General features: G+C 37.8%; 1 protein-coding gene across 4 annotated transcripts in view; it reads left to right on the top strand.

Moving 5' to 3' along the window:
- Positions 1 to 13921, top strand: part of PARN (poly(A)-specific ribonuclease) — a 169680-nt gene that overhangs the window by 129922 nt on the left and 25837 nt on the right. For all 4 annotated transcript variants that reach the window (XR_002771253.1, XM_023508549.1, XM_003802729.3 and 1 more), the window contains one exon: positions 3306 to 3495. Coding sequence is in view for 3 of the 4 variants with exons in the window: in XM_023508549.1 (XP_023364317.1) it covers positions 3306 to 3495 (190 nt within the window). In the remaining variant the exon portion in view is untranslated. The remainder of the gene's footprint in view (positions 1 to 3305; positions 3496 to 13921) is intronic.

The following is a 13921-nucleotide window of genomic DNA, read 5'->3' as shown; positions in this document are numbered from 1 at the left end:
TTTTTTTTTAATTTTTATTTTTAGTTATTTCAGTGTTTAATTAAAGTGTTGGAATTTTTTCCTCAATTTGCATTAAATCTATAGATCAATTTAGGAGGGAATTTACATTTTGTTAAGTCTTACTGTTCATAAACATATCGCATCCATCAACTTAGTTAAATTTTCCTTGACAATAATGGAAAGTTCTCCCAAAAAGCCTTAAACATTTTAAGTAATTCTTTAAAACTCCTAATATAGGAAGCATTTTAGAAGATAATTGTCAACCTAAATAAACGAAATACATATAAATGCAAGCAGACATTGATGTCGTAGAGAGTGTGTGTGTGTGTGTGTGTGTGTGTGCACGCGCGTGCACACCACGTCTTGGTTCTATTCCATCTTTTGCTTACAAGACTTTGCTTATAAGACTTCAGGCAAGCTGTTTATAGCATCTTTGATGCTCATTCTTTTTATCTCTGTGATGACTACAACATCCCTTCCTGTTGGGGTTGTGGTGAAGACTAAATGCTGTAATGTGTGCAGAGTGTCAAGTGATGATAAACCAAGTGGATGAAACTATTCCATGAGGGGAACTGCTCTCATTCACCTCCAGGGAAACAGGAAGCACTCTGAACGTGTTTGGTTCTCCAGTGGCTTTGACAAAGTGGTAGGATGGACAGATTGCCTTGCATCATTTCCCTGACAAATTTGGAAAAGGTTAGTGTTACTCAGCAGCCTGCTATGTGCTGCTTCTGACAGGCGAGCTGGAATCCCGCGGTTGACAGCCAATTCATTTTGCTGATTCATCCATTAGAGTTGTGGCTTTGAGCCAGAGCTTGGCTTCCAGATTAAAGGCCAAGAGCTGCAAAGCTGCTGGGATTTGAATGAATACTGGTAAATTATTGCCATGTGAAGGCCAGCAGGGAAAAAGGGACTGTTAATTTGTTTTCTCTTTTAAGTGATTCTTACTCCAGAAGGGTAAGATAAATGCTCAGATAAATTCCCTCACCATGTCAGAGAGTCGTTTGTAATTTTTGTCTATCATTTAGGAGCCAAATTAAAGGACACAATCAGATACTGTTAAAGAGATCATTTTAGCTTCCTGATGACCCTGCAATCACCTCTGCTTTCATGGGAAACATTCACCTAAGCCTTCTTTTTCCCTTGGTAATCCAAATTAAACTTGAGAGTGAGATTATTACAGGTGTCATCTCTTTTGGGCTCATTTGCAAAATAAACCTTCTAGACTAAAAAAGAAAATTTATAGAGGAAAACCAGGAGGCGATTATTTGCCAACAGTTGATGTAGAATAATGATGGTGGAACCTGTGAGTTCTGTGCTCGCTTCAGCAGCACATATACTAAAATTGGAACCTGTGAGTTCCACTTGTATATCACATTGGGAGGTTCATGTGCTTATAGGAAGTTTCGAGCTTATAGGGAAATCGCCTCTATAGGCAATTTGTGACAGGGTGAGTGAGCTTTGAGAAGGTGGGGATTGTGTCTGGTGTTACTAAATTCCTTGCATAGGCCCTGGGACCAAGACAGTAAGCAGTCACTGGATGGATAGATGGGTTGATGTTGTTTGTTGGATGTAAATTGTTGGGAGGCTGGATAAATGAGTCCAAAAATCAGAAATATGACACGTGGAAAGTTGGAAAAGTAACTGTTCCAAGGAATAAAATCTTCAAGAAATGACCCTATTTCTGTGATTCTCTGATATGAGTAACTGTGTTCACTAGCACATCTCCAGAGCTGGCTGGCTTCCAGTTTATCTTCTTGTGAATGAGTCAGAGCACGCTGTATGGAGCTCACATTTCAGGAACTCACTCTACTTTTTTGAGAGACTTTGTATAATATGAAAGTTCTCTAATACTTTGGGGTTCTCTCCCTTTCTCTCTAAATCAAGTGAATATTTGATTGTACACAAACTTTTTGGTAAAATGTGTGTTTTTCAGGAATAGTTTTCTTCCTATTTCATTTCTTAGATGACTGGATATTTTTGCACAGCATTCTGGAAACTGTTGTTGTGCTGAGAAGTTTTTAGTCAAATTCGGTCTACTTGAAGATTAAAAGTCTCAGGCATCAGGAGTGTGGACCACTGTCTCTTATGCAGTTGTCTTGATCTCTCAGACTTAACATCCCTGATGTACCACACTCCCTTGTCCAATTCTGATGTGCTCAGACCTGCTTGCCCATCAATCCACATGCTGTACTCTGTCCTATGTCCATTCACGTAGCATTTATTGAGAACTACTCTGTACCCAGAACTTTTCTAGGTACATGTTTCTGAAGTCATGATGCTTTTGCAGCTACCCAGGACTGCCCGTGACAGCACAGACAAGCACTTATTATCTCCCTGCCAGTGTGGGTGGTAAGTGCCGGCAGTAATAGTGGGCCAGGAGGTCATTTGTCCAAACCGCATAAGCCAGAAGCAGTGGTGGCACACATCCACCGACAGGCCCTCCTGTGGCTCTCCCTCCCACACTACCAGCATGTTCCTTCCACCAGCCCCAGTGGAGGAGGCAGCATGAGATTAGCACAGAATTTACCTGGCTGTGGTCTGAAGCATAAACACCTAGAGGGGTGGGGGTAGGAATAAGCTCCAGATCTCTAGTACTCTTGCCAGCTAGAGGCACATTATAGAGAATGAGCATCTTTCACAGCAGAAGGAAGGAAAGAAGCGTGGAGCTCCCTATTGTGGAGCTGTCTTAAATCTGCAGCCTACCAAGTAAGGGGCACAGTAGCAAGGACAGCCCTGGCACTGGGGGCAGAGCAGCCCAGCTTTGCATCAGGCCTTGCTGCTCACCACACTTCGGCCTTTGTGACCCTGCTTTCTCATCAGTAAAGACATTTCTTCCCTTGCAAGTGTCCTGCAAAGACTAAACATAAAGTCTGGGGCACAGACACACAGGAGACAGTCAGTATTTGACACTGTGATTACCACCACTGTTTATATTGCTTTTGTTGTCATTTTCATTTTTAACAAAACAGTGAAGACTTACAGGTTTCCTTTACTAGCTTTGTTCATTTTCATTTTCTTACTCTGAAAATTAGTATTTTACTTATGTCACTATAGTTACTTACAGTTTACAAAGCACTTTCACACTGTAAGGGAGATTGGAGAGCAGTGACTCTCTTTTCTCCACATGAGGAAACTCAAACTTGGAGAGTTGATGGGACTTGCTCCAGGTCACCTTTCTTCTAAGTTGGCCATGCCAGGGGCAAGCTTAGACCTGAACCTTTGGCTATGTTGGACCACCTTTCAAAGTGACAACTTTGGGGCTAGGCAAGACCTTCATAAGGTTTTTTTTCCTTTGCTTGCAGCTGTCAATACCAGCAAATACGCAGTAAGCTATCGGATCCAGACCTATGCTGAGTATGTGGGGAAAAAACAGCAAGAGAAGCAAATAAAGAGAAAGTGGACAGAAGATGGTTGGAAGGAGGATGACAGGAAGCGGTTGAACACACAGTGTGTATCCTACGCACTGCAGAATCACTATTACTGCAACAATAGGTAAGAGTTCTTGGCTGTTGATTTTAAAGGACAAAGTTATAGTACTAGCTTTTCTTGTTGCTTCTTATTGGATTGTAAATAATAAATCTGACTTTTGAGAAAGATTGTTTTCAAATTTTTCACATATCAGAAGCGACTACCACTTTAATTCCCTGTGTCTTAGAGAACACAGCTATTTCATTTAACCCCCTTGAAGCAGACAGGATATGTCTTATTCTACTTTACGGATGAGGAAATGGAGGCTCTGTGACTTCTCTACCAGTTCTGTAGGAACCAGAGTTAAGGTTGATTTTGTCTGTCTCTGACCCTCTGCTCTTCTCCCTGTGCTGTGTTGCCTCTGCCTGCACTTCTGAACACATTTCCAATCCCATGTGGATATTGAACCACACGCGTGCTATAGAATGAGTACTTGGCACAGCCTTCCTATGGTCATCATGATCCTACCTTCAGAGATAAATGCTGGCAACATTTGGTATCTTTGTGAAACTGCAGAACACAGGTATAGAAAATAGGAAAGAATTTATATGTAAAAAAATGTATGTTCATTATAGAAAATTATGAAGTTTAGAAAAATATGAATTAACAAAAGAAAAACTTAGCCATAATTTCATCACCCAGAAAAAAACTACTGTTAATATTTAGTATTGCTCTCCATACTTTTAAAATGATTTTCTAGGGACTTTAAAAATTGAGGTATAATTAAGATAGAATAAATCTTAAAGATTAAGCTCAGAGAGTTTTAATAGTTACATATACCTATGTAACCATCACCCAAAACAAGATATATAACATTTCTATTTCTTTCTTTTAATTATTGTTGGGGATTCATTGAGGGTACAAAGAACCAGGTTACACTGCTTTCATTTGTTAGGTAAAGTCCCTCTTACAATTGTGTCCTACCCCCAAGAGGTCTGCCTTAACCCCCAACTGCCCCACTCCTTCTCTTTCTCCACTCCCCCATTCTCCTACCCCCTGCCATATACTAACATCAGTTGTCCTCATATCAGAATTAAGTACATTGGATTCTTGCTTCTCCATTCTTTTTTTTCCTTTTCGGAGACAGAGTCTTGCTATGTTGCCCTCGGTAAGGTGCAATGGCATCACAGCTCACAGTAACCTCAAACTCTTGGACTTAAGTGATTATCTTATCTCAGCCTCCCAAGTAGCTGGGACTATAGGTGCCCACCACAACATCCAGCTGTATTTTTGTTGCAGTTGTTGTTTAGCAGGCCCAGGCTGGGTTCAAACCCACTAGCCCCAGTGTATGTGGCTGGTGCCCTAACCACTGAGCTATAGGCACCAGGCCTCACCTTCTTTTTTGTGTCTGAATAGTATTCCATGGTATACATATACCATAGCTTGTAAATCCAAGTTTACACAGTTTGGCAATTGTAAATTGAGCTGTGCTAAACAGTCTAGTGCAAATGTCCTTATGATAAAATGATTTTTTTCTTCTGGGTAGATGCCCAGTAATGGGATTGCAGGATCAAATGGGAGGTGTAGTTTGAGTTATTTGAAGATTCTCTCTACTTCCTTACAAAAAGGTGGTTTTAGTTTACAGTCCCACCAGCAGTGTAAAAGTGTTCCCCTCTTTCCATATCCATCCCAGCATCTGCAGTTTGTGATGTGGGCCATTCTCACTGGAGTTAGGTGATATCTCAGGGTGGTTTTGATTTGCATTTCTCTAATAATTAGGGACAATGAGCATTTTTTCATGTTTGTTAGCCATTCATCTATCTTCTTTAGAGAAGGTTCTATACATCTCTCTTGCCCATTAATGTAAGGGATTGTTGGCTTTTTTTTTTTTTTTTTTTTTTTGGCCAGGACTGGGTTTGAACCCGTCATCTCCGGCATATGGGGCCTGTGCCCTACCCCTTTGAGCCACAGGCACCACCCCTGTTGACTTTTTTTATGTTGCTTAATTTGAGTTCTCTGTAGATCCTAGTTATCAAGCTCTTGTCCAATTCATAATATGAAAATATCTTCCCATTCTGTTGGTTGTCTGTTTGCTTTGGTTGTTGTCTCCATAACTGTACAGAAGCTTTTCAGTTTAACTAAGTCTCATTTGTTTATCTTTGTTGTTGTTGCAATTGCCACTGGAATCTTCTTCATAAAGTCTTTCCCCAGGCTAATAGCTTCAAGTGTTTTCCCAACACTTTCTTTGAGGATTTTTATTGTTTCACACCTTAGATTTAGATCTTTTATCCATCTTGAATCAATTTTAGTGAGTAGAGAAAGAAGTGGGTCCATTCTCAGTCTTTTACATGTCGCTATCCAGTTCTCCCCAGCACCATTTGTTGAATAGGGATTCTTTTCCCCAGTGTATGTTCTTGGTTGGTTTATTGACGATCAGGTGACTATAAGATATTAGTTTCATCTCATGATTTTTATTCAGTTCCAGATGTCTGTGTCTGTATTTTTGTGCCAATACCATGCAGTTTTAATCATTTATGGCCTTGTGATGTAGCCTACAGGCTGATATCCCGGGCTTTGTTTTTATCACTAGGAATTGCTTTACCTATATGGGGTTTTTTCTGGTTCCATATAAAATTCAGGACTATCTTAAGAATATGATGTTGGTATTTTAATGGGGATTGTATTGTATCTATAGATTGCTTTGGGAAGTATAGATATTTTAACAATGTTGATTCTTCCCAGCCACGAGCATGGTATGTTCTTCCATTTGTTAATATTTTCTGCTATTTCTTAGGGTTTCATAATTTTCTTTATAGAGGTCCTTCACCTCTTTCGTTAGGTATGATTCCTAGGTATTTTGTTTTCTTTGAGGCTACTGTGAAGGGAATTGTGTCCTTGATTAACTTCTCATCTTGGCTATTATTGGCATATACAAAGGCTACTGATTTGCAGAGAAGATTTTATATCCTGAGACATTATTGTATTTCTTGATCACTTCCAGGAGTCTTGGGTTTGAGTCTTTGGGATTCTCTAACTATAAGATCATATCGTCAGCAAAGAAGGAGAGTTTGACTTCCTCTGCTCCCATTTGGATGCCCTTTATTACCTTCTTTTGCCTGATTGTATTGGCTAGAACTTCCAGCACTATGTTGAATAGTAGTGGTGATAGAGGAAAACCTTGTCTTATTCCATTTCTTAGTGGAAAAGCTTTCAGTTTTACTCTATTCAATATAATATTAGCTGTGGATTTGTCATAGATGGCTTCGATCAGTTTAAGAAATGTGCCATCTATGCTTAAATTCTTCAGAGTTCTGATTAGAAAAGGATGTTGAATTTTATCAAATGCTTTTCCTACAACTGATTTGCATATGATCTGAGAGGATGGTATATGGTCTTTGTTTTTGCTTCTGTTGATACAGTGAATTATGTTTATGGACTTGCATATATTAAACCACCCTTACATCCCTGGGATGAAACCTGCTTAATTGTGATGTATGACATTTTTAATGAGAAGCTGTAATCTCTTGGCTAGGATTTTATTGAGAATTTTTGCATCTATATTCATTAGTGAAATTGGTCTGAAGTTCTTTTTAGTTGAGTCTTCCTGGTTTTGGTATCAGGGTAATGTTTGCTTCATAGACGTATTCCTTCCTTCTCAATTTTTTGGAATAGTTTATGCAATCTGGGTGTAAGTTCTTCTTTGAAGGTTTGATAGAGTTCTGGTGGGAAGCCATCTGGACCAGGGCATTTTTTTATTGTTTGATCGCAGTGCTTGAAATTGGTCTGTTCAGGAGATCTATTTCTTCTTGATTAAGTCTAAGGAGAGAGTGTGATTCCAAGTATCGATCTATTTCCTCCACATTATCAAATTTCTAGGTGGAGAGTTTCTGGTAGTATTCAGAGATAATCTCTTGTATCTATCTGTGGCATCTGTTGTTATTTCCCCTTTATCATTTCTGATTGAGGTTACTAGAGATTTTACTTTTCTGTTTCTAGTTAGTCTGGCCAAAGGTTCATCTATTTTTTTTTTCAAAAAAATCAACTTTTTGTTTTATTAATTTTCTAAATGATGCTTTTCTTTTCCATTTTATTAATTTCTGGTTTAATTTTGGTTATTTCTTTTCTTCTGCTAGTTTTGGGGTTAGATTATTCTTTTTCCAGTTCCATAGATGGTTTCTGCGTATGTTGATGCTCTCACTTTCTCTTTGTTGAATATAAGCATCTAAGTGCAATAAATTTTCCTCTCAGGACTGCTTTTGCTATATCCCACAGATTTTGGTAACTTGTGTTTTCATTATTGTTATGTGTGAGGAAATTAATATTTAAAATTGAGATGTCTTCTTGTTGTCTTGTTCTTTAACCAGTATGAAATGTCCATCTTTGTCTTTCTAACTTTAGTTGCTTTGAATCCACTTGTATCTGAGAATAAAATTGAAACCCCTCCTTTCTTCTGATTTCCATTTGTCTTTCAGGTCTAGTGTCTCCTGGAGATAGCGTATAGATGGCTTGTGTTTTTTTATCCATTCAGCCTGTGCCTCTTCATTGGGAAATTCAGTACATTGACATTTGTTGAGAGAATTGCTAAGTGTGGTAGAATTTTATCATCTTGTTATGAGAAAGTCTGTTGTGTAGTTTTATCCTTTGTGCCATCATGTAAGCTAAATTTTGGCCTTTAGCTTCTAGGTGTTTACTTTGGTGGTGGTCCATTGTGGTGATCAGTGTGAGAATAGGTCTAAGTATTTCCTGTAGTGCTGGTTTTGTTATGGTGAATTTCCTCAGTGTTTCTATATCCCCAAAGGATTTGATTTCTCCATCAGTTTTGAAGCTTAGTTTAGCAGGATACAGAATTTTGGACTGAGTTTTGTTTTGTTTAAGGATATTGAAGGTGTATGACCATCCTCTTCTGACCTGGAAAATTTGAGTTGAAAAGTCTGCTGTCATCCTAATGGCTCTGCCCTGTAGGTCAGTTAGCACTTAACTCCTAGCTGCTTGCAGTATTTCCTCTTTCATCTTGACTTTGGACAGATTCATTACAACGTGTCTTGGAGAAGCTCTGCTAGAGTTTAGATGACCTGGAGTTCAGTATCCATCTGAAAGGAATGTGCCGGGATCTTTAGTAAATCTTGGGAAGTTTTCATTTATAATAGTCTCCATACGGCTTCTATACCTTTGGGACAATCTTCTTTCCCTTCAAGGATTCCTATTGTTTGTATGTTTGAAGGCTTCATGGAGTCTCATACTTCTCTAAGTGCCTGCTCTGCTTTCTCTTTCTTCTTTTCTGCCTCTGTAACTACCTAGGATAACTTGAACACTTTATCCTCTGGCTCTGAGGTTCTTTCTTTTCCCTGGTCTAATCTATTTTGATAGTTTCTCCTGCATCTTCACATCCCCTGATTGTCTCCTTCATTTCCTTAAGCTCCGTCATATCCTTTCTATATTCTACATATCTCTCATCTGACTTTTGGTTCTGTCTTTCCATTTTCTCGTCCATTCCCTTTATTGTCTAATTCACCCATATTTTAAATGTCCTTTCTGTCAAATCCCTTAATTCTTTTATAGGAGGAGTCTTCTGTAAAAGCTGCCGGTGATCCCCTGGAGGAGTTGCTCTGTTTTGGTTTTTCATGGTGCATGAATTTTTCTGTTGGTTCCTCCTCATGTGTGCTTTCTTCTTGTTCACCTCCCGTGCTCCTTTTCTTTCTCACTTCCACCTTTGCTGCAAATTACCTTGTCTCAGAGTTTAGGTGATAAAGAGGCCTCTTGGTATGAGGCCAAAAGGAAGAGAAAAGTAAAGATGAAGCAGAGAGAAACAAGAAGAAAGGAAAGAAAGAGAAAAAAAGAAATAACGAGTAGAACAAAAGAATTAGAGGAAAAAAGGAGAAGGGGGAATAACAGTATAAAACTTGAAGAACAGGAGATATGAAGAGAGGATAAGACTGATGGAAGAAATGTTATTGATCAGCTTGGTGCTAAGGCCATCTCTGTAACTCAAGGATTTTGAGGGGCTGGACTGGGTGGGTTCCTCGAAATCAGGCATTCCTTACCAGTTTGAGAGGAACCAGACTCTTCCTCTGCCAAAAATAGAAAGAGAAGAAAAAGAGCAAAAACAAAAAACAGGAAGGAAAAGTAAGGATGAAAACAAAATATTGAAATTCTGCGGCATGATCTTGCCAGTACTTTCCTCCTAAGGCCAAAGGTAGAAAGGTTTCTTAGGCCCCTCGAGCCTACCTGTCAGACCACAACTGTGTCACCCCAGCTCTCAGCAAAAAAATATAAAGATAAATAAATAGTATTAAAGTAAGAAAAGATAAAGGAAATTAAAAATACCATTGTATCAAATAGAAAAGAGAGAGGGAAGTGGAGAACGAAAAACAAACAAAAAAAGGGAGTGGATATCTTAGCTGTGGTGGAAGTGATTTATGTGGAAGAGATGAGAAAGGCAGAAGAATCTTTATCCAAAGAGAGAATATAGAAGAGTGAAATAGGGAGAGAGAATAAATAAGGCGAAAATACTGTAACCGAAAAATATAGGAGCCCTTGCTCTTGATGAAAGTAAAATTGGAAGTTATGAAAAGAACCAGCCAAACAAATTAGCAAGAAATAAAACATATCAATACAACATAACAAAAAGCTCTAATAACCAAAAGCAAGAAAAGCAAGCAACCTCAGCAACAAATAAATGAAGGAGAAAAAAATACTAACAACAACAATGAAAAGTAAAAAAAAAAAATTAAATATACATGTATCCTACAACTTTAGTAGAAATATATTTTTGTTGTAATATAGACACCAGGTGGCGCTATAGTTTTAGGGGGAATGGACAACACAGCTATTAACTTCTCCCTAGTTTCCAGGCATAGACCTGTTAGACTTAATTGACCCTGGTGATCACCTAATTATTTCTTCAGCATTCAAACCCCACTGGGTTGAGGCCTCAAAACTCTCCAAAATCCTTTAGAGGTAGATCTCACTGTGGCCCCAGACAGCAGTTCCTGTGGGGTGCAGGATTCCCTGAGCCTGTGAGGAGTGGAGTTCTGATCCCAGCAGACAGAACTAAGAAGGCTATGTCCCTACAGGAGGCCTGTCCTCAGGATCTCGTGACCTTCCCACAATGGCCTCCCACAGCTGTCATGACCTTCCCAGTATGGCCGTCTTTACCTCCACCACTCCAGCTGCTGCAAATCCACTCCCACTAGCCCTCAAATCTTGCTGCTGATTACTATTCAGGTGTGCCCACTCGTCCAGGCTTTCCACTCAATGCCCAGCTTCCCCCAAGACCCAGAAACTACCAGAAGGCTTTCTCCCATTCCAGACTTCCCTGGTGGAGTCAGTTCACAAAACACTTGCCTAGCGTGTCAGGTCTCCACTGCTCCAGTTTCTGCACTGTACCCAGCGCCAGGCCACATCGCTGTACACCTGAGCCACAGCTCCAGGCAAGGTCTCTGTGCCAGGTATGGCCTGGGTTTCTGCTGTTCCTCAGTTGTCCTAGGAGAACTTGGCTGATCTACTTTTCTGGTCTGCCCCCTAGAACATTTCTATTTCCCGAAAGTTTCCTTGTGCCCCTTTTCAAGCGATCTCAAATTTTTGCAAATTAAGCAACCACTTTTAAATTTCTACTACTATAGGTTTGTTTTACATATTCTTGAAACATATACAAAGTAGAATCATATTGTATTATATTTGGTTTTTTCACTTAACATGTTTTTTAAATTCATCTTTGCCATATGTTTCAATAGTTTCTTTATTAAGTAGGAGTTCATTAAATGAATATACTGCACTTATTTTACCCATGCTCTTGATGGTGGACATTTGGATTATTTCTAGTTTGGAGCAGCATTACAAGACCTTGTCTCTATAAGAAAATAAAATAGTTTGGTGTTGTGTCATGCACCCATAGTCTCAGCTACTCCAGAGGCTGAGATGGGAAAATCACTTTATTTTAGGCCAGAAGTTCAAGGTTACAGTGAGCTATACTCACATCACTGTGCTCCATCCTAGGTGACAGACTAAGACCCTGTCTCCTAGAAGAAAATAAATAAGTAAGGTTGCTATGAATGTCTCAGTTTAAAAAAAATAAAAAATTCAGCATATATTTTTACTTCTCTTCAATAAATACCTAGGAATAGAATTGTTTTTTACAGTAGCTATGTTTTATCTATAAGAATACTGAAACAGTTCTCCTAAATGGATATACCATTTTATAGGCCACCAGTAGTACTCACTACTATGTGAGTTCTATTTGCTCCATATCCTTGTCAGCATTTAGTGCTATCAGTCTTTTAATTGTAATCAGTCTGGATGGTATGAGATGGTATTGCATTATGCTTAGGATTTGCATTTCTCTCATAACTAATGATATTCACTACTTTTTTATGTTCTTGTTGAGGTGGCTTTTTTTGTCTCCTGCCCCTTTTTAACTTGGATTGTCTCTTTACTGTTAGAGAATTTTCTTTATGTGTTCTAGATACACAGCCTTTGTCAGATGCCTGTGCTGCACATAATGTTTTCAATTCTATGGTTTGCCTATTCATTTTCTTAGTTATGCTTTCTAATGAGCAGAATAAAATCCTGTTTATTAATGTTATTTCTTTTATGGTTAGTGGAATTTTTGCCTCCCTAACATCTGTGCCTACCCTAAGGTTGCAATGATTTTTTCATATGGTTTCTTGTAGAATGTTTGTAGGTTTAGCTTTTATAATTAGTTCATAATTTACTTCAAATTAATTTTATATGTGGACGAGACATGGAGGTCAGGGAAGTTCAGTGTCTTCTCCATTATATATGATTTTACATTGTTCATACAAGTTCTTTATGAGGTTGAGAAAGTTTTCTTCTATTTCTTGTTTGAAAAGTTTGATTCATAGATGGATATGAATCAAAGGATGTTTTGATCTTTTCAGATGCTTTTTCTGTGTCTTTTCAAAGTCTTTGTATTATACTGATTGATTTTTGAAAATTTCAGCAGATTTATATGCCTGAGAGAAATCCCACTTGGTCATGAAGTGTTATCCTTTTAACATTTTGCTGAATTTTATTGCTAATCTTAAGTATTTTTCATGAGGCATATTAAGCTATAATTATCTTTTATATCTTTGTCAAGTTTTGGTACCAGGATCATGCTAACTTCATAAATCTTGTTAGGATTATTTCCTTTTCTGTTGTTTTCTGACACAATTTGTGTAGAATTTTTCTTAAATTTTTGGTAGAATTTACCAATGAAGCAATTGAGCATACAGTTTCTTTGTGGAATGGTATCTTATTATGACCTCAATTTTTTAGATAGCTATAAGGCTATTTAGATTTTCTGTTTCTTCTTGTATAAGTTTAAGTAATTTGTGTTGTCCAAGGACTATTCCATTTCAGTTTAAGTTGTCAAATTCATTAGCATAAAATTATTAGGTCAAAATATTCCCTTGTTATAATTTTAATACTTGTAGGATTTTGAAATTTTTTTTCTTTTTTTGAGACAGAGTCTCAATCTGTTCTCCTGAGTGCCATGGTGTCATAGCACACAGCAATCTCTAACTCTTGGGCTCAAGTGATCCTTTTATATCAATTTTATATTTTTAGTAGAAACAGGGTCTTGCTGTTGCTGAGGCTCGTGTCAAACTTGTGAGCTCAAGCTATCCACCAGCCTCAACCTCCTAGAGTGCTAGGATTACAGGTCTGAGCCACTATGCCCGGCGCAGGATTTTGAATTCTTGATGTAAGTGATTTGTATCTCCTCTCTTTTTTCCTTCCTAGGGATTCATTCATTCTGTTGATCTTCTCAACAGATTTTTGACTTACTGGTTTGTGTGTGTGTGTTCTTTATTATACACTTGTTCTTATTATTTCTTTTGCTTATTTTGAGTTCAATTTGCTATTTTTTTGTCTGGCTTCTTAAGGTGGATGAGATGTTAACTCATTGATTTCCTACACTTTTTCTAATAAAAGCATTTAAAATTTTAAATTTTCCTTTAAAGTCTGCTTAGCTGTATCCCACATATATTGATATGTTGTCTTTTCACTATCATCTATTATAAAATATTTTCTAGTATCTGTTGCACTTCCTTCTTTAATCCAGGGTTATTTTAAACTTCTTTGATAACTAATGAGACTTGTTTATGGCCCGGCATATTATCTGTCTTGGTGAATGTCTCATGTACATTTAAAAGAAAGAGTAGAACATTCCATGAATATCATTTCAGGACTAAGTTAGCTCAAATCTTCTGTTTTGTTACCATATTTTTTTTTAATCTACTTTTTTCAAATACTGAGAGGGGTCTTAAAATTTCCAACTGTGGTTGAAAAATTATTTATTTCTCCATTTAATTATGCTAATTTTTTGCTTCATGTAATTTGAATCTCTTTTGATTGTTTATGCCTATTCAAGAATGTTATGTCTTCTTAGTGATTTACTCCTTTTTTCATTATAGTATATTCTTCTTCATTTCTACTAATCTTTCCTCCTAACCTTTTTGATGTTAATTTTGTCTGATATTAATTAGGTAATTCTATTTTCTTGTGCTTA

This window comes from Otolemur garnettii, unplaced genomic scaffold (assembly GCF_000181295.1).
Source record: "Otolemur garnettii isolate 467f Iridium unplaced genomic scaffold, OtoGar3 scaffold00257, whole genome shotgun sequence".
Lineage (NCBI taxonomy): Eukaryota > Metazoa > Chordata > Mammalia > Primates > Galagidae > Otolemur > Otolemur garnettii.
This window is presented reverse-complemented; position numbering and strand designations above follow the sequence as displayed.